At 34.6% G+C, this 20,996-nt stretch overlaps 1 protein-coding gene across 4 annotated transcripts in view; it reads left to right on the top strand.

The window, feature by feature from the left end:
* The window catches only part of PACRG (parkin coregulated), a 516,291-nt gene that overhangs the window by 76,293 nt on the left and 419,002 nt on the right, over positions 1 to 20,996 (top strand). For all 4 annotated transcript variants that reach the window (XM_025422696.3, XM_025422698.3, XM_025422699.3 and 1 more), the window contains exon 2: positions 4,602 to 4,736. In XM_025422696.3, coding sequence (XP_025278481.1) covers positions 4,602 to 4,736 — 135 coding nt within the window. The remainder of the gene's footprint in view (positions 1 to 4,601; positions 4,737 to 20,996) is intronic.

The raw sequence follows: 20,996 nt of genomic DNA on the forward strand, positions 1-20,996 counted from the left end.
AAGTATTCTGTCATTGATAGTCACTTCAAAGTGCATTCAATATCTTGGTTCCCAAGTGCATTAGATTTTATTAAAACATTCTGCTGCGACACCCATTCTTCCTAATTGGTTTATGGACAGCCCCCACAATTGAGGTAAATCCTAATTGCATTTTTCCACAAATCTAGTTTGATTTATGGTTCCTTATTTGTTCTATATTATTTATAATGAATGGGGTAAAATTCTTAAGATATTAAGTAAAACCTGCAGTAGTCCTCTTAAGACATTAAATAAAATCTGCAGTAGTCCTATAAATATGGGCTGTACATAAGGATTCTTAACAGTACTTTTACTCATTTTTAATTTTATTTAGTCAACTTACATCCATCTGTGTGATTTCCAGTAGTAATATCTTTAGTACCTTTCCAGAGATTATTATTTACTTGATTTTTCATGTACAGGTTTTTAGAATTACTTAGAATGCTGGAATAGAGTATGTGTAGAATATAAAAAATGTTATATCCTTCTATTAGATTTAAGTAGGTAAATATGTATTTGGAACAGAAAAAAATTATTATCCAGGGACAGTGACAAAGCATCTGCATAAAATTAGATAATGCCCATGTTGCACTAACAGGTGTAACTGAAAATTTTCTAGTTAGTTTTCAAATTACAACTTTGAGATGCCAAGACTTAATTTGGAAGGGGCTTATAGCAGAATCCAAAAAAAAAAAAAAATACAGTGTTTTAAAATGAGTAAATGGCAGAAATATAAAAACAGAGGATAACAGACACTGAAGAAAGAATTTCTGTACTGTTGAGTGATCACATAGCAAACTAAGTAAAGACTTTCCATGAAATTGTAGGCATGGAATCGTTTCTGTAGGGAGTCCATGAAAATTTATGGGAAGAAAGAGGAAGTACACGTTATCTATAACAGTTTATAAAAAGCCTTCTAGGCTTCTTAGAAATATGTTCGTTCTTTGAAAAGTTTGGATGATTAGAATTTTGAATTCAGAATCAGAAAGAATGTATTTAGAAGAAGAGACAAAAGGCAAAAGAAATCAATTTTAAGATAAATACAAAGAAAAGGGACAAAGATGAATACTTTCTAGAAAATTTTTGGTCATTGAACAAATGGGAGGTTTGCTAACAACAACATAAAAACTTGGCATCTAGAAAAATTGAAAAGGCTGGTTAGCAGATGATACATAGACAAGAGATCTTAATGATGGCTGTAGCTGAATGTTTTGAACAAGGATTTGAACCTTTCATCCCTACTGGACCAGTAAAGAGCAGTACCCACAGTTGAGGGGGGTACCTTGAACACTCACCCTGTCAGCAGGGAAAAGCTCTTGCCCCTTTGTGCTGAGGTGCCTCCTAGTGGGACAGGAATGTCATCCCTGCCCAGCAGCAGTGAGGCAACCCCCTTCTGTGGTGTCAGTGTGGGGAGCAGTAATGGGGCACTGCCACTCCTCCCTGTCCACAAAGTCCCTGGAGGCCTGGTGGTGCTGGAGCCTCCAGCTTCACCCAGTAGCAATGAGAAACTCCCTCTCCTGAGTCAACAGAGGCCAGGTAGGGTTCCAGGATTTCTACCCCAACCTGATGGTAGTGACCTAATACCCTTCCCCACATCTCTGCCAGAGATAGATTGGAATAAACCAGCTAAAACAGAAGATTTAAGATCTGGAGTCTCACCAGTGTCCAGGTTTCAACAGAAAATCAATTACCACACCAAGAATCAGGAAGATCAAAAAGCGAATGAAAAAAGACCATCGGTAGATGTCACCCAGCCTCTAGACCCTGGCAACCACCAATCTATTCTGTTTCTATGAGTTCGGTTCTTTTAGATTTCACATGTAAGTGAGATTACACAGTTTTGTCTTTTTGTCTGACTTATGCACTTACTCAGCATAATGGCCTCAAGCTTCATCCATGATGTCATAAATGGCAAGATTTCCTTCTGTTTCTGGCTGAATATTTCATTATATATGTATACATATGTATACATATATACACACATACATATGTGTGTATATACACATTTGCTATTTTGTCCATATTATGAATTAACAAAATAATCATGTTTTTATTAAACTAGTAAATGACTAATTAAATACATAAGGAAAATACATATGTATAAATATATGTATATGTATAAATATACATATGTATAAATAAATACATATGTATTTTCCTTATGTATTTAATATTTATTTTTTAAAACACAAAAAATGAGGTATCTGCTGACCAGCAATCAGTACTGTACAATAATACAATACACATAAACATATACATATCTGCACTATTGCATGTAACTTTCTATAAATATGTATGATGCTAGTTTAATTTGGCTAAGTTTTCTTTCTTTGGATCATGTTTTCCACTTTTTTAGAGGGTGTTAAAATGATGACATGATGATAGTAATCTTTTTTTTTTTTTTTTTTGGTATATAACTTATTGCCAAAATAAAAAGTTGTCAATTCTTTTTTTTTTAAGATTTTTATTTATTTATTCATAGAGACACAGAGACAGAGAGGCGCAGACACATGCAGGCAGAGGGAGAAACAAGCTCCATGCAGAGAGCCCGACGTAGGACTCGATCCCGGGTTTCCAGGATCATGCCCTGGGCTGCAGGCGGCGCTAAACCGCGGCGCCACTGGGACTGCCCCAATTCTTTATCAATTTCCAAAAATGTGATTCAAAATTTACCACTCCATATATTGCTAAAGCCCAGGAGTGACATCTTCATGGTTTCTGTCATACATTAGGAATGTATGTGTAACATCCAGCTCAGGGCTCTGTTCAAAGTAGTTGTCATATACATATGGTTACTTAACAATTGAGTTTGTCTAAAAATGGTGGCTAATAATTCTAACACCAGAACAAATTTCAAATATTTTTTAAGATGCAATCGTGCTTCCCCACTACCCAGTGTCACTTCAATTATTTGCATAATTATATGCCAGAAATAATGTGCCATGTAGTGAAGGAAATTCTGAACTCTAGGGGTGCCTGGGTGGCTCTGTTAAGTGTCTAACTTTTGATTTTGCCTCAGGTCATGATATAAGGCTGGTGGGATTGAGCCCCACTATAGGATCCAGGTTCAGTGAGGAGTCTGCTTGAAGTTCTCTTTTTCCCTCTGCCCTTTCCCTCCCAGAGTCTGCTTGAGATTCTCTCTCCCTCTCCCTCTGCCCCTCCCCCCAACCTTGCATATGTGTGTGTGAGCACACTCTCTCTCTAAAAAAATAAGAAATAAAAAAATAAACCCTAACAAATATCTTGGTGTTACCTTACTCTTCAACTCCAGTTCAGCATTTAATTATCTTAGTATTTTAATATAACAGTTTCTAGTATTCACCTTTCTATGTACATCAGATAAAATGTATTTGTCATTATCTAACATATTTATTATTATATATATTATGTATATTATCTATAGTATGTATTTTTACATATTTCTTTATTAAAATTAAAGCTTTTACACAAACATTAAAAATTAACCTGGTATCAAGTAACTTAAAATAGATATATATAAATAGATATTATTTAATTATATATATATAAGATATATATAAATAGATATTATATAAATTGTTTGCTATTTTGTCCATATTATGAAATAACAAGATAATCATGTTTTTATTAAACTAGTAAATAACTAGTATTTACTTTTTTTTTCAGAGAAGGATAATGAGTGATCTATAATTTTCTAGGTAGTTTACTAATCACTTTCCATTTTGTGACCTAATGAATTAATTCATATGTAAATAATGCAGATTTAAAATATATTTCTAATGTGAATAACTCAATATGAAATGTTTCTTCTTTGAGAAAAATCTCAGTTTGGAGGATGAAAGATTCTTATGCAGTCTAATGTTACTTTCTCATAAATTCATAATTTCAAATATATGCTATATGTACACATTTTTCTTTTTAAATTCTTTATTATAACTTAATTTTATATAACATTTTTATAGTTTTCTTGTTATATTCACATGAGAACATATTTTACCATTTTATGTATATAGAAAGATTTAAAGGAACATATTTTACTTTTTAAAATTTATTTTAGAGAGAAATAATGGGGGTGGGAGGGACAGAGGGAAAGAACCCCACACAGACTCCATGCTGAGTTCAGAGGTCGATGTGGGGCTTATTCTCACAGTCCTGAGATCCAGACCTGAGCCTAAATCAAGAGTCAGATGCTTAACCTACTGAGCAACCCAGGTGCCACTATCGGATGTATTGTAATTTATTACTTCAGTATTCCACAAAGTATATCAGACCTGAGATTAGATTCAGCAATTCTTAGAAATCTTAACAGTTTTAACATCCTGAACTCCTCTTTTAAAAGCTTTGCTTAAAAGTTTAGGCTTTTTTTTCTTTATAGGTGATATTTTTTTAGTGACTTTTTTTCTAGGAATGCTTTCTAAAGTAGCTTGAAACAAAGTAACCCTTAATGATTATTAAATAATTATCTTCTTTAAATTTTTTGTATTAATGAAGTTGCTGTTGTCCATCATTAGACAATTTCATATAAACTAAAACTTAAGAGAAGTCTTTTCACCATACATTTTGGGTATTTTTCAAAACCTGATTCCTGTTATTTTTCTCTGAAGGTGAGAGGCCCTCCAGCTGCAGGAGCATTTAAAGAAAGACCAACCAAGCCCACAGCATTTCGAAAATTTTATGAGCGAGGAGACTTCCCAATTGCCCTTGAGCATGATTCGAAAGGAAACAAAATAGCGTGGAAGGTAAGTCAGGGCACAGCTGGGAGAACCAGCTGTGCAGTGAGAGTGACATCTCCCAATGCCAAACAAACTTGGCTAAGTAAATAAACTAGAGTGATTTCGCTGTGAATGGAAGGTGGTGGGTAAGCTCTTAGAGAAAGCCCCCCTGTGTCAGCTGTCCACTTTGACTAACAATTAAATTATAGCCTGCAAGAAAGAAAATGACAGAGTTTCTTTGCCTTAGAGAATTGTCTGCTACCCAATTCATCTCTATTTTTATGAGAACCTGGCAGTGCAGCCTGTTTCAGGCAGTCCATCAAATGATGGAACTGGTGGCTGAATTCGGAGAGCAACAGCCATTTATCTACCCCAAATTTCACCTTCCTGCAGGACACTTCCAAATAGAAGCTTTAATTACCTAAATGGATAGGTCAAGACTGTCTGCTCCCTGGAAATGCAGAGTGGAATATAAAAGAAGGTCGGTTCTCGTCGCCGCACTCTCTCTGTCTGCGGCACATGTCAGCGACAGTGGCTGTCATACGTGCCCGGTTAGAGGCTGACCTCCACTCTGAAACCATTACGGCACCGACATTTTTCTGACAAAAGGTTAATTGGCTTCAAAATAAATGTATTGCCTAATGATTCCATTCTAATGTGGCCGTGTTTCTTTCTAAAAGGCTCACTGATGTTATTTGTAAAAACTTGCCAATCTCTTAACTGGAGAAGGCTTTTACATTTAATTTGAAAAACGAATGCTGATCTCTAACCAGCCTCTGCTATTTAATTGTTTTCTGTTATCAAGGACTTTGCCTTGGGTGATATTTATCAGCTAAAAGGGCTTCTCTGCCTAAAGACAGAGTTTGCACACGTGTATAGCCTAGGGTTGAGGAACATGAGATTTTTGCCAAATACCATCTGACTGAAGCAATTGACCCATTTCATGAAAAAGTCCCACAATAGTGTCTGAAGGTGAAGATAGGAATTGTTTGTACTCTCTGTAAATTTGCATTAAAAAATAAAATGACCAAAGTAATGAATTCATCAAAGTAAATACTTAAATTCATCAAAATTAACCTTTTCCTTCTTTTATGGAGCAACTAAGAGTTGCTTGCATTATTTCTAGTATGTCTTTAAATGTTTTCATAGAATTATCAAACATTTCTAAACCTTGAGCAACCATTAGAAATTCAGTTATTGAACATAGAATTACTACAAACTATTTGGCAATGGAAATCTGAAGCTGTCCCTGTATTAAATTATGTCGTAATTTTTTTAGGAGGATGAAGGACATCACTATCTTGCTTTTAATCATTTCTATTAAAATGTGAATTTATTATGTGACAATGTGCACACATAATGAGGAAAAACTTATAGCAAGTATAAGTAATCCAGATATTTTAGTCTTAATGTAAGTTCATATCCTCAGAATTTTACTGTAATTTTTGGGTTTGCTTACATTTGATTAGGTACATGGATTTTGTGTTTATTTGTCTGCATACTGGCTCCACATGATAAAAATGGAGGTTCTTAAAAATCTGATTCCCTTGGAGTAAAAGAATATGCTATAATTCCTTACAAAAAGTCAGTAGATTTTGGTGTTTTAAGCAATTATAGCACATAAGAATTGTATCAATAAAAAAATTATAGATTTATTTTTGACCTGTTCAAATAATCTTATGAATAACTTTTAGAAGCGTCAAGAGACTCGGAAAAACCTTCATCTCGAAAATAATGAAAATGTAGGATGAATCATTTTCCTTTATCTTTGACAATCCAGCAGTCAGAAAGGATATAAACTACTTTTCTTTTTTATGGCCATATTAATTCTTTTAAGTTTCTATTGACAACAGTACTGATTCAGCAAGCTAAAAAGTCAGAATAAAAAGAAAGCAATTTATTTGCTGCCAGTGGTAGAATAATAGCCTACATTTAAAGAAACATCTTATCCTGTGACCTGTGGGCTTCTGCCAACTACATTTCATTTGTACTACTCTAATATTGAAAATAAGATGTTAAAATGATTAAGTATAGGCTTGTAAACAATCTCTCAACCTATTCATATTTATTTCTTAGTGCATGTGCTGTGGGGACAATCTGGTAGTAGGGGTAGAGGGCTTCTTTAGGACAGACACCATACTTAAGGAAGGGGCCTTAAATGTTGAAGGAAGCAGGCCTACCCCCACATCTCACGAAATAAAAACAAAAGCAAAACAACCCAAGACCCTGTACTATACTTTCTTCCTGTGTGTGGACAGAGCACAGGTTTTCATGTCACAGCTCATGCCCCTGCTGAAGGCTCCTGAGTAACTCTGTTTCCCAGGAAAATACTGGTCCACTCTCCATATTCTTTGTGGCAGCACTGGACTCCAAGGAGTTTCTGAGCCCCTGAAATGGTGTGTATAATGAAGTAGCAAGAAGTACTGTCTTTTACCAGAACTTCCTGGGACTCTGAAGTACTTAGGAGCCATTGTCCTGAGGGATGATGAAGGCTGCCCCAGCATCTGAGGCTCAGCTAGAATGTGAAGCTTCTGATCATTGCTGCCATGACCCCAAATTCCTTTCTATCTGTTCTAGATTAGCTGAACCCCATCAGCACTATATTAGAAGTCACCATATATTCTTGAAATAATAAAGCCACTCTATGGTAACAATTTATGAATGACCGCAAGTTAAGTCAGAAAATAGAAGAGTTAGATGTAGAAAAATGTCTTTATTTTTCAACCTGCATCCTGAACTGCCACCCTAATTTAGTGTACATGAAAATGGTTATTTATTCTACATGCCAAAACAACAAGGCAGACCAAACACCATAATCTGTGCAGTTTAGTCTATCCCTTATGGTATCGCTAAAAATCAGAGCATTAATACAAGTTTCTGCAATGGTGAAAATGTTCTACATCTGCACTGTCTAATAATTACAGCTAGCCATATGTGGCCATTAAGCACTTGAAATGTCCCTAGTGAGAGTGAGGAACTAAATTTTTAATTTTAATTAATTTTAATTTAAATAGCCACATGGTTACCATATTAGATGGTGCTGCTCTACATTATGCTAGTGGCAGTCAAAAATAAATGCCTGAAGCTGCTGGCCAGATAGAGGACTGTAGCTATGTGTGATTTACTATTAAAATGCCAAAGTAGGACTGATAAATGCATTTTTGTCATGGCTGTCTATGCTTATCATATATTCCTTCACATAAAAAAAAAGGTCTTGCAAAATTTTTGCAGTGAAATTTTTCCATGTGTTGATCGGTGGCAAGTTAATTATCTGTGAAAAATGAATAGATCTCGTCTGAAATATGAAATCTATCAGGCAATCTCTGGCATACTTATTTTTATTTTTAAATATGCATTTTCTAAACATAGCTAAAGAATTATTATTATTGGCTAAAGACACTAAAAAAACATAATAATGACTTAAACAAAATTTTTTGAATCTGTTTATTTTTCTGCATTTTCCTTGACTCTACCAACATTCAGGAAGCATGACTTTATGCTTTGGCTGACATTTCAATATCCAGAGTATAGACAATAGAAGTGGAAAACAGCTAAACATTCTGGATAACTTAAAAAAGCCGATGATCAGCGTGAACAACAGACATTCTACACTTGTGTTTGAGTTTCCACATCTTAAATTTCCACATTGGAGTAGAAGAGTTTTCTATGAACTGTCCTCTGACGTCCTCCTCCCGGAAGCCTCCCTCCCCACTCCCACACTCTTTTGGTTTCCTCAAGAGTTGTCCCCTCCTCCCCTTCCCCCTGCCTGCTCCCTCTCCTCCTCCCCCTCTCCTTTTCTACTTCTTCTTCGTCCTGTTGCCCTTCCTCCTTCTCCTCTCTCTTCCTCCTGCCTTTCCTTTTCTGTTTGTTACTTCCTGGAATGTATATTTTTGCCTCTAGTATTCCCAAGGTGAATTTTGAATAAGGAACAGAACACCATTCTAATTCTCTATTTTGGGTGGGAGTCTCAAGTTATCAGAAATAGTCACCCGAATGAATGTGAAATAATAATTGTTATTTACACACTTAATATGGAACAGAAATATAAATAACAGATAACACATGAAATTCACTGTCTTATAAATTCTGATTCCAAGCTATTGTTTTAAAATAGTAGGGAAATACAAATTATTTTAAAATAACCACTTTGGGGATCCCTGCATGGCACAGCAGTTTGGCGCCTGCCTTTGGCCCAGGGCGCGATCCTGGAGACCTGGGATTGAATCCCACATCGGGCTCCCGGTGCATGGAGCCTGCTTCTCCCTCTGCCTGTGTCTCTTCCTCTCTCTCTCTCTCTGTGACTATCATAAATAAATAAAAATAAAATAAATAAAAAAATAACCACTTTGTTATAGACCTTAGTCAAAGGAATTGGAGAAAAATGCCAGAATCATATTGGAGTTTTTTTTTTTAATTAGCTCTATGGTATTATAAACCATTCATTTATTTTGGAAAGCTACAATTACACTAAAGGAATCTCTGAGTTTGTTCACTTTATAGACATTTTGATGTAATAGTTACTGATTGAAATCACCTTTCTCCACCTGTTCATGATACCGTGCTTTACGACAGAATGTGACATACACGAAGAGTCTTGTTTTCAATAAATTTCTAATGAACATGCCTAAAGATGTCCCAGATATTAGATAGGGTCTTTTTTAAAGATTTTATTTTTTTATTTATGAGAGACACAGAGAGAGGCAGAGACATAGGCAGAAGGAGAAGCAGGCTCCATGCAGGGAGCCTGATGTGAGACTCCATCGCGGGACTCCAGGATCACGCCCTGAGCCGAAGGCAGACACTCAACCACTGAGCCATCCAGGAGTCCCTAGATGGGTTTGAATAATAAATAGATACCCTATAACTGTCTGGCCAAATTAGGATATAATAGAAACCATTTTTGCAAATGCAACTCAGAGAGCAAATATCCAGATTGTCTTAAAAGGGAAAAACTCAAAATAGGCTTTGTTAGCAAAACATAATCCCTCATCTGGCAAAGTTGTCAAAAGCATTGTCCAAAGTGGCATCACTGTCTGGGGCATTTCTACATTCTTGTTTTCTCATCCCTTGTTGAATATGTATATAAATGATTTTAGTAACCTGCTATATTGAAATAAAGTTAACAAAGCCAGAAGCAGGTACAGGTAAGAATGGACTTTAGGCAACCTCTACTCACCGCCAAGAATGTGATCTTTCTCCTGGGCCTTTTGGAAAGGTATACAATGTCATCATGAAAGCATCCTTCCCTGAGGTTAATATATTCATTATATGGTTACTTGTTGGTCAAAATTTGGATCACACAAGTTTGTTTTTCTATGAAAAGGTGACTTCATACATTAATACTAATTAGGCAACTAAAAACACACTTTTCTATTTTTTAACTAATGAATTATACCTTTATATGAAGAAATATAAGATAGAGAAAAATAGCATATAATAAGAAAAGTGAAAGAAAATGAAAATCAAATAGAGACCAACAAGAAAACCAATTTTAGGGTTAATTAAAATGACGTATCTGAAGTCTTCTAGGGTTGGGGTCTCTGTATTTTGGATTTTTTACTCATTTATCCCAGTGCCTAGAATAGTATCTGGCACAGAGTCAGTGCCCAGTGATATGTACCTAATGAGTAGAAAGCATTCTAGAATATTGTTGACTATCTTCAGGTTTTACTGCTATAGATACTGTTTCATGACATGTCTCTCACTCTGTAGGCTTTACTGCCTCTATTTGTTAGTGAAGACCATATACTAGATGATTGGCATGGCCCCTTTTTAATTATAGGAGCTCTAAGAAATTTCATTTCATCATTACTAAATTAACTATAATTTGTGATGTCCATGAAATATTTCAGGGGATAAATTCTTACTAGAAATTCCAGTAAATTTGAATGCATACTTCAGTCATATATACTAGCTTTGGTGGGTTGGACTTTATCATGAAAATTCTCCTTTGATGATGTATATATGCTTTTCCAGTGAACTGATTTTTTTTTTAATTTCTTAAATTTCAAAATGGCAAGTTTACCTTTCTAAATGGCTAAGTATATATGTCCAATTTGACCATCCAAGTAAAGAAAATGCTGTGCATAAATTATTTGAATACTCAAATTTGTTTTTAAAATTCTGACAACAATGTCCAGGCCACACCCTCAATTCCAGGTTGACTCACTCATTGCCAATACTTGGGCATGACTTTTTATAATTTCTTCTCAATATGTTCTTTTTCTCGGTTCTTAGCAGTTCTTAGCAGCATTAGTATGCATGAACTATAAAAAAACTCTGTTAATGTGACTGTTTTCATTGACATAACTGATAATTTCCTACCAGGAAAAACAGTTATTGAATATAATTATTATTAAAATCATGCACTAATTTTCTTACAATTAAAATCAGCCCCAAACCATGGTAGCTCATTATCTGTAAATAGTACTGCATTTTAAAGTAAGTCACTCTGTGATATGATACCTGATCCATTAGTCCTCATTATATTGCTCTAAAAATTCTATAATTTTGATTAATCATTAGTCCTTTGGTGTCTTCAATTTCTTAATGTTTCAGTTACTTAAGAACTAAAAAAAATGATGTTATATCTATGTAGACCCTCTACTCCAGATAAAACCGATGTTGATTTTTGAGATCTTGTAGGCAAATTTATTTGAAAGTTGAATAATTTGTTTCACATGAAGAAGAATGAATGTTCTCTTGGAATTGTCCTGGGCTTCTCTTTCTTTTGATAACTGCCAAAGCTTGAGTTTGGATAGCAGGCCTTAGTAGAATTTGTAAGGCAAATTTTACAAAAGAAGTGACAATTTACCTGATTTTTGTACAAGAGAGCTGCCACGTTTCCACTATTAATTCCTCTGTGATTAATTAATAGACAGAGCTTATTCTAGAAGTCTTGAAAAAAAAATAATCCTCTGGCAATTACTGTGCTGTTCTGTGTTTTTTGGAGGAGGGGACTGCATACACAATTAATGCCATTCTTTTATTTGATGTAAATTGCTATGTCTTAAAAGTGTACAGCATGAAAAAACAGCCATGTATCAGAAATAACTTTAATTTAAATTGGTTAGATGACCTCTGAAAGCTAGATGAAAGATTTTCTGCTGAATGGGCTGGTGCTCCCTGCTGCCTATATAATTTATGTGAGAAATTAGTGCGAATGGTTCACTTTTATGGAGCAGTGCTGCTTGTAGCAAGCCTGCAGAAACAATTTTCCCCCAAGCCTCCATCTGTTCTTCAAACTAGGGCATATGCCATCTCATCGAGCTTGAAAGTCAACTGATTTATAACTCCTGGAAAGCGCATAGATTGAAAAGAAAGGTCGACCGCCGCTCTGTGACAGTGATTTGGTAGGCACCGGCTGAAGACAATTCACATTACCAGGGGCCCAAGGGAAACAAGCAATGTTGTAAAGTTTCAGATCTCAATGGACTGACAACTGGAAGAAAAACAAATCACTCCTGCTTTTTAAGTTAAACGACCCCCTGTTGAAAAGTAGGAGCGGTCTTGGTAGTGTTAGGGTGTCACAGCTGAGACACTGTGTTGTCACTCACCCTCAGTGATTGGGGCTGCCATTTCAGGAGTACCAGGACTGGAATCTTTAGCACTGTGCGTTGCTGCTTGTTAGAAAGTTCCATTTGGGGACACAAACCCAACTTTGATGATTTTTCTGTATCTGCCTAGAAGGCAAATCTCCAATTCTGTTCCAATTAGTAATTTAATGAATGGCTCCCACTATGTTTTATCACTTGTCACATATCCCTTTTCTTTATTGAAGCACTTTTGAGATCAAAAGTTCTTTGACAGATGACAAGTGAAATCAGATTGATGGTACGATAGTTAAAAAAAAAAAAAATCAGTGTTTGTTTGATGCTTTTATTTAGAGTGGTCAAAGTGTCTCCCTATATTTGAGGCTTCCAGATATCAAGTGAATTCTCAACCCCCTGCAGTTGTATTCAAGTTTCTCATTTTCTTTCAGGTAAAATCTAAAGAAAATGTTACTGAATACTGATATCAACTTTAATCCATATTAAGGCAGCAATTTTAGGAAATTACATTTTAATAAGATTATTCTGACCTTGAAAGTTGTATGCAAGAATCGGCACTGATAGGATAATCAGTTGAATTCATGTAAAAAAAATCATCCTTATCATTAATATAAAGTTCTATTCTCAATATGACATATATAGTTATCTTATAAAATAAGAAAACATTGGGAAATAGAAGAAATAAATATATCAATCACCATTCTACCATTCACTGAATGCAACCGTTGATGTTTTAAAAAGTATGTCTGTCTTACCTTTCCTTTTTGCCTACTCGAGGTCATAGTGTATACAATACCTTATAAAAACTATTTGTCATTATATGGCAAATTTAAAAAATAGGAGGCACTAATTTTTAGATTTTTTTCTGATGTTTTGTTGGATTTTTCTGATTTTTTCATAGTTAAAAATAGTGGATTATTTTAGAAAATTTGGAAAACATAAAATGTATGCAGAAGACAGCATTTATTCTGAGACAACTTTTAGTAGTGTTTTAGTTCTGTCCTTCTTCTACACGTATGTTTTTAACTTTGTTGAAATTTGTTTTGGGGCACCTCAGTGGCTCAGTGGTTGAATGTCTGCCTTTGGCTCAGGTCGTGATCCTGGGGGTCCTGGGATGGAGTCACACATCAGGCTCCCTGCAGGGAGCCTGCTTCTCCCTCTGCCTATGTCTCTGCCTTTCTCTCTATGTCTCTCATGATTAAATAAATAAATAAAATCTTAAAAAAAAAAAAAAAGAGTGTTTCATAGGATGATTTTTAAGGGACTCCAGGGAATGTTCAAGGACCTCATTAGGAAAGGATATTAATAATGGACATAACTGCCACAAGAGTATTAATAATTAATAGCTCTCTCCAGTTCAACAATAGCAACAACACACACACACACACACACACACACACAAACATGGTTTAATATGCATTTTTAAATTCCCAGTGGTCATCACTGAAGGCTTCTAGAAAACACATGTGCTACTTTGGCAGTGGCATACATGGCATCTCCTTTAGTAATTCATACACTACTGACTGCCACATAAGTGAGTTTGTTGTGCATGGTTATTAGTATATTTTTGGAGAAGAGAAGCAAATATTAAGAAAAAATTTTATTAACTATTAAACACATTTCTTGCTTTTGGGAAAAGTGTAAAAGTGGACAAAGGCTGCTGACAAAATCATTATAAAACCAATCTCTGTTCCCAATCTAAGATATATCCCTAACAGGAACAACAAAAATCCAAAATTGTGTTCCAGTCTGAACAAGGGAAAACACATAAAAGTTTGGAACTATAAATTTCCACTCTTTGAGTTTTTACTTAGATTCATCTTTCTCTGTGTTCATGTATATCTTTAAGCAATTTTATGAAAAGCAGGTACATGTGTTGAGTATTTCTGAATCCTTGAGTATCTCGAAGGTATTTTTCAGCATTTATACATGCAGCACTATTTTGCTTCACATTAACATCCTTAAATTACAACCATTCCTCTCCATACCTCTGAAGAATGTAACCATCATTACATTCTAACATGTGATTGCTGAGAAATTAAGACCAGTCTGATTTTTATTCCCTTGATCTGTTTTGGTTTGCTTGTTTATTTTGTTTGGCAGCCTGGTAATTGCACTATTTTCATATAATTAAAAGTTGCTTCCATATACATTTTTTGCTTTCAGTAATTCTTTCTTTAACATATAGTAAGCTTATTCTATCTACTTACTTACTTACTTGAACTTTTTTCTCAAGTGAGGAAGGTTTTCTTCTTTTTTTTCCTGTAATGTCATTGATGATTATTTTTGTTACAATGTTTTTCTTTCTTAGAACAAATACATGAAGAGTGTAAACATATTTTATCCCATCACTCCTATCATTGTCTCCCTCAATATTTTCATCTTTTTTTATTTTTAAAAAGTGTTTATGAGAGTTTTCTTATATTTCTGTTTTCTTTAGTATCAATTTGTCTGTCATTTCCTTGAATTCAATTTTTACTTCCACTGCTATATTTAGTCCTACAAATCTTTATATTGCTCATTTCATCCCTCATATTATTATCCATATTGGCTTCAAAATCATTGTATAAGCAAGTTTATCATAGATAATGTTCTGACTTATTCATATTTTGTGACCCAGATTAAGCAAAAATAAAAAATATGGGCCAACCACAACTCCCAGCCCTCAGGTAGCCTCTACTAATTTGTTGGTATGAACTCCTAAAACCCTTCTTCTCTGCATTCACAAATCTGTGTATGTATTGCAAATTTTTAAAGAACACTTTACTCATACTTCATAACTTTTTTTCAATTAATTACAAGTCATAACCATCTTTCCACATCAGTGATTGTGCACTTTAAAAATCATTTTGGGAATCTCTAGGGTACTCTACAATTTAACCAATTGCCTATTGTTGGGTATTAATGTTTTTCTTAGATAGTAATGCTTTTCTCCAATCTTTTGCTAATATAAGCAATACTGTTATCAGCATCATTGTATATACTGTATATCTTGTGTCTTGCAAACATGTCTGATTATTTCCTAAGGGTAAAATCTCATTTTCTTTTTGCCTATCCTATTCTCAACAAATGGATTTCTGCTTTTCTTCTATAAAGAGGTTTGGCTTTGTGAATCTTTGAGCATGCCCATTTCTAAAAATCACTGCTTTTTCAGTAATGAATTTAAAGGGGCTTCTTTACCATCTAAATGTATAAAAGATGATGTTCTGTCTCATTTTTTGCAAGATTCACATGTTACTGTTTACTTACCTTCAATTTTACCTCAATCTAGAATTTGTGTTTGCTAAAACATAGAGCATGTGATTGTCCTTGATCTCACTCTACTTGGGGACAGGTAAGCTCTCCTTATCAGCATTACATAGGTAGACTGCCCAGCTCCTAGCCAATACCGTGTCTGGTCTGAACATGCTTTATCTTGTCCTATTCTGTTTGCCTTACAGGGACTCCCTGTAACTTCTGACAGTAAGATATATGAATTAGGTAAACCTGTACAATACTAGAAATGCACATGTACTTAGCTGTGTTTTCTTCTGCTCTTACCTGCAGCATTTTGCTTGTGGAGCATGCTGCTTTCCAGGGTGCAATGCAATGTGCTACTAGGAGTCTCTGTCCCTCCTTCCTGTTCAGAGGTTTTCTGAGAGTTGGCTGCAAATGAAGGCAGCAGTGATATTGACAGATGAAGATGAAAGCGGATAGCTTCGCTTGGTCTTTGTCTTAAAAAGCAACTACTTCACAGCAGCAGGATGATGGCTGAGTCCATGCCTGCCCCCAACTGATTTTATTCCCATTGTACCTTTCTGAGGGCACAGAAAGTATAGGAGGCATGAAAAAACCACCTAATGACTGGTTGCAAACGTAGTTGACCATGAATTGTGGTTTTTCAGTCCACTTCCATTGGCCTCATTATATGTAAAAATTCCTTTTCTTTCTGCCTGTGCATTCATTATTATACCTGGTTTCAGTTGCATGTTGAGTTTTTCTCCTTGTCTATATCTTCGTAAGTAATTTTGTGACATGTTGGGAGACACTGTGCCAGGTACTCTTGTCCAAATGCTATTTCAAACAACTAAGTCCAATTTAGTTCTCTCCATCATGGGACCTTATTCCATTACAAAGAAGTAATGTGATCTCATCAACGCTTAGGCAACAGTGACTCATCTATTCATAAAAGAATTGAGTAACTATAATGGATAAGACTCAGCAGTGAGCTTTGTAGCCTAGCTGATAGGGGTTCTGGTCTTGAGAAGCTTATTGACTAGAATAGATCATTGTTCAATGAAGAAACTGAAAAGTGAACAAAGAGCGCATATCAAATCTTAAACCAAATCACGTCCTCTTGCATAGTTCATAAATTTGTGACCCTTTATTCAGTACATGTTCAACATTTGCTACTTTAATGATATGGCTCAAATATTTTCTGTAAACAAATTTTATTTATTTATTTATTTGTTTATTCATTCATTCATTTATTCATGAGACACAGAGAGAGAGAGAGAGAGAGAAAGAGAGAGGCAGAGACACAGGCAGAGGGAGAAACAGGCTCCATGCAGGGATCCCCGATCGGGATCAACCCCAGGACTCCAAGATCATGCCCCCAGCCGAAGGCAGGCGCCAAACCGCTAAGCCACCCAGGGATCCCCTAGACAAATTTTCTTTAAACAAATTTTTAAATTGAGAGGCTTTACAAAATTTTTACTAGTTCACAAATTTGTTTACATTTCAGTGAATGCAGTTTGCTGATGCTTGTTTTTTTCTCCTGCTTCAGTCTATTATGATGTAAACAGTAAATTTTACCTTTAAAATGACCACAAGGTGACCAATCCACATTCCTATATGTCTACACATTATGGCAATCCCAGATATCACTCAGACATCCCTGACTCCAGAATTCTACACTGTGTTTTGAAACATACACTGTTATTCATTTTTCTACCTAGATGTGAATTTTACAGACAGGATAACTGTTTGAGATTCAATCTGTTTTAAGTTTGAGGACTCTGGAGTCCCTAGTAAATACACATGGGATTTTTTTCATGGTTACTTTCATATCTCTTAATCTCTTTTTTCTTACTTCCATCTCTTTAATCTACTTGTTTCATTCTTGACTAATTCCTCAAATCTGTCTTCCAATTTAATGATTCTCTTTCTTCAGTTAGGTTGAATGTACTGCTTAACATGTGTGTTAGATTTTATCTTTTAATTCGGTTTCAGTGAATATCAATTCTAGAATTTATTTTTTGTCTCCCTAAAAGATCTGCCTGTTTTTTTTTCCTTCACTGTATCTTTGCTTTATGGTTTCTCTTATTGTCTTTATCAGGTTATATATTTTAAATATATTCATTTAAAGTTTCTTTCACATTCATCTATTATCTGTAGTTCCCAGGATATGTTTGAATCTGCCACTTTCTCTTACTCTCAGCTGTTTTGTTTTCTTGTGTGCTTTATGATACTTTACTGGGAGCATCCCTTTTGAACAATGCCCTTCCCTTGGGAATCCCTCATGCCCTGGGATGTGGAGGCATCCCTGACATATGCGTTCAAGTGTATTTCTCCCTGGGCACAGGTTCTGACCTGACTTTATTTGAACTAGATTCCAGTTTTCTTCATCAGGCTCCTACTCACCACTCAAGATTTGAGTTTTCTCTTCATTTCTGGGGACTTGGTATGCACCTTTCTTTTGAGAATGGCTATGTATTTTGTAGCCTTTCTTCCAGCATTTATAGCTTTTTTGGTCATATTAACCAGAGATCTTAGGATAGGGTTCCTTTCTCAAGTAGCTTACTATCTTGCCTTCGCTAGAGAGTAAGAACTATCTTGAGATGCAATCTTTCTTTATTGTAAGACCAACTCCAAATTTTTTCATGTAAAGAAATGGATGAAATAAAATACTCTTTGTATTTCTCATGGAAGCCCTTGTATTTAATCATGTTAGCAGCTAATGTGTATTACATGATTTTATGTATATGTATATGTGTATGTAGAATTACACACAGATGTCTATTAAATAATCTCTTTTGAAGGTATTAAAACTTGGGCATGGAAAGATTACAGGGAAAAGACTTGCAAAGATTTTGTGCCAACCCATGATTCTTATGTTTGTATATAAATGAGTGTACGTGTACATGTGTATGCATATGTATATAGTCATCTTGTTCCTATTTTCGTATAGGAGTTAAGATTTCAGTTTTCATTTTGTAAAATTTAACCATCAAATTAAGGTGCATGGAGTGACCCTAGAAAGACCTTTATCATCTCACTATTCATATCTAGTAATAGTGAATTTCTTGAGAAGTATTAACCCACCAATTGGAAAAGACTTTTTAAATGCTTTCCATTTGCAGTTAAGTTGTATAAAATTTTACTAAATGTTATTAAGATTTTTTTTAATCAGAAAAGTATAATGGATTTAAGAAAGTTTAGTTTTTATAAGTAATTCTTCATGGACATAATCACTTTATTTTTTATTACATAATCACTTTAGATTTATTATTAATTTCTGTTTTTGAAGATTTACTTGGGTAATGAAGTCTTTATATATGCACAGAATGCTCTTTAGCATTCATTTTTCTTTTCTCTTTTATATTTTTTAAAATGCAATACTAGAAGTGCTAGTGTATCAGACTGGCAATATTAAAACCACAAGTCAAAAAATACAAGTTAAGACTTTTATAATTCTATTTGGGAATCTCTAGCTTGCCTATGTGGGTTATAATTTTAACACTTCATTATTGTAACTTATTACATTTAATAAGCTAACATTTGGGACTAGCTTCAAATCTCAAGCAGCAATTTAGCAGACGGTTCATTTCATGAAGAAAAAATGTAGACTCTCATGGTTGAGACCATACAACTAGGGAGATGGAAGATTTGAAGGTAAATGTATTGGTCAGTTGCAATATTCCCAATAATATTTGGCTGGTTGAAATGCTAAAATTTAGGTCACTTTGCAGAAATAATGAGCTTTAAATCCAATGACTACATCTTCCACAGAATATGCTAGTATTGTGGAAAGCTTTTTTTGGTAAGACATTTTGCATATTTTTAATGTAAAGCATCATTATGTGACTTCTGAAAGCCACTTTGGTTTTTCTCATCAGTTGCTGTCTCATACTTTCTAAATCAGAAACCTTTGCACAAGTCGATTTCCAAACATGCCATTTTCTTTCTTGCCTCTTAATCTTCACTCATGGTTTAGTGAAGTGGGAAAACCCGTCCTGGGAAAACCAACACAGCCCATTGCTAGTCTCAATGCTGAGTAAGCTGAACATCAGCTTTCATATCTCCCTTTGTGATGGTGGGTTCTGGAAGGACTGGGGCAGGGTTTAATTTAACTATTGCTTACCATAGCCCTGATGTACTATAAATAAATATTTTAAAGCTGATGTTTCAAGTAAATTATTAAAATGTTATATTTTCACATTTGTCATAGAATTGTCATCTATTTCAGAATGAAAAGTAAGGTTGGCTATCTTAGACATATTTTTTATTTTGTTTTTAAGCTCCATAGATCTTTTGGTAGCTGTTTATTTTTATGTTTCCTTACAGAATGTTGTTTGCCGTCCTTTTAGGACCTTTATAGGATCAGCTCACTGAGTATTATTTACTACTGATAAACAGAATTCATTTATTTCAACTCTAGTGGTCTGATCATATTGTAACTATATTTTCATGTCTGTATTGTTTTTAACTGCATATCATCTAATCAACTTAGTAAGAAGCATCCATTTATTCAATAGATATCATCTGAGTTCCTACCATGTACCAGGCACTGTTCTAGATTATGGAAATACCACAATGAATGAAACAAATTCCCTGTCCTCATGGTGTTTCCTTTATAGAGGAAGAAAATAAACAATCAAATAAGTAAATATAGAGACTGTTAAAAGTTGATATTACAAAGAAAAATAAAACAGGGTGATAGAGATAGTCATGAGAAAATAGGGTACAGTTTTATGGGGTAGTCAGAGGAGACTCCTTTATTTTAATAAAGTGACATTTAACCATAGGCCATTTGGTAATATTGTCTGAAATCTTTTTCTTTTTCTTACTGTCTGAATTCTTAAAACAACAACTACAACTTGATGCTTTCCCCTTTTTAAAATGTGGTGATGTCAAAAAGAAGAAAGTGTTAAAGGGAAAATACAGTGAATAAATAAATTGTGTTCTTTCAGGACCTATTAATTACTAAAAATCGGTGTCAAAGTTATAACCCAACGCTAATGAATTAACAAATTTATGTTTTAATTAAGTTCCTATTCTACTTAAAGACTAATTAAGAGATCACGAATGACTATGTTTTGTGTATTTCAACATAAATATTTTATGAGCATATGTAAATATATATTTCCTTTGTGAAAAGTACTTTTCACATTTCAAACATCAGGAAACCTAAATAACCAAGTGAATCTACCTTTTTTGCCCCCTTTCTCTTTACTTTTGAAAGTAAAATCATCACTAGTAAGTAGTAAGCAGTCTAGTAAATAGACTTTGAGAAAGACACAAGAAATGATGAGACACACATGAGCAGACACAATAGGGTAAAAAGATGTTATATCCATGTTGTCTTTACATGGGTCGCACAAATAGGAGCTTCCAATTTAGGGAAAGTCTGGCCTGCAGGAAGACTGGTTTCTATGCTTTGGAGACACAATCTGATAAATTTATAGCATGCTATCCTTTTGTGTGTGTGTGTGTGTGTGTGTGTGTAAACATATCAGATATCTGCTATGACAGTTAA

Source organism: Canis lupus, chromosome 1 (assembly GCF_003254725.2).
Source record: "Canis lupus dingo isolate Sandy chromosome 1, ASM325472v2, whole genome shotgun sequence".
Taxonomy (NCBI): domain Eukaryota; kingdom Metazoa; phylum Chordata; class Mammalia; order Carnivora; family Canidae; genus Canis; species Canis lupus.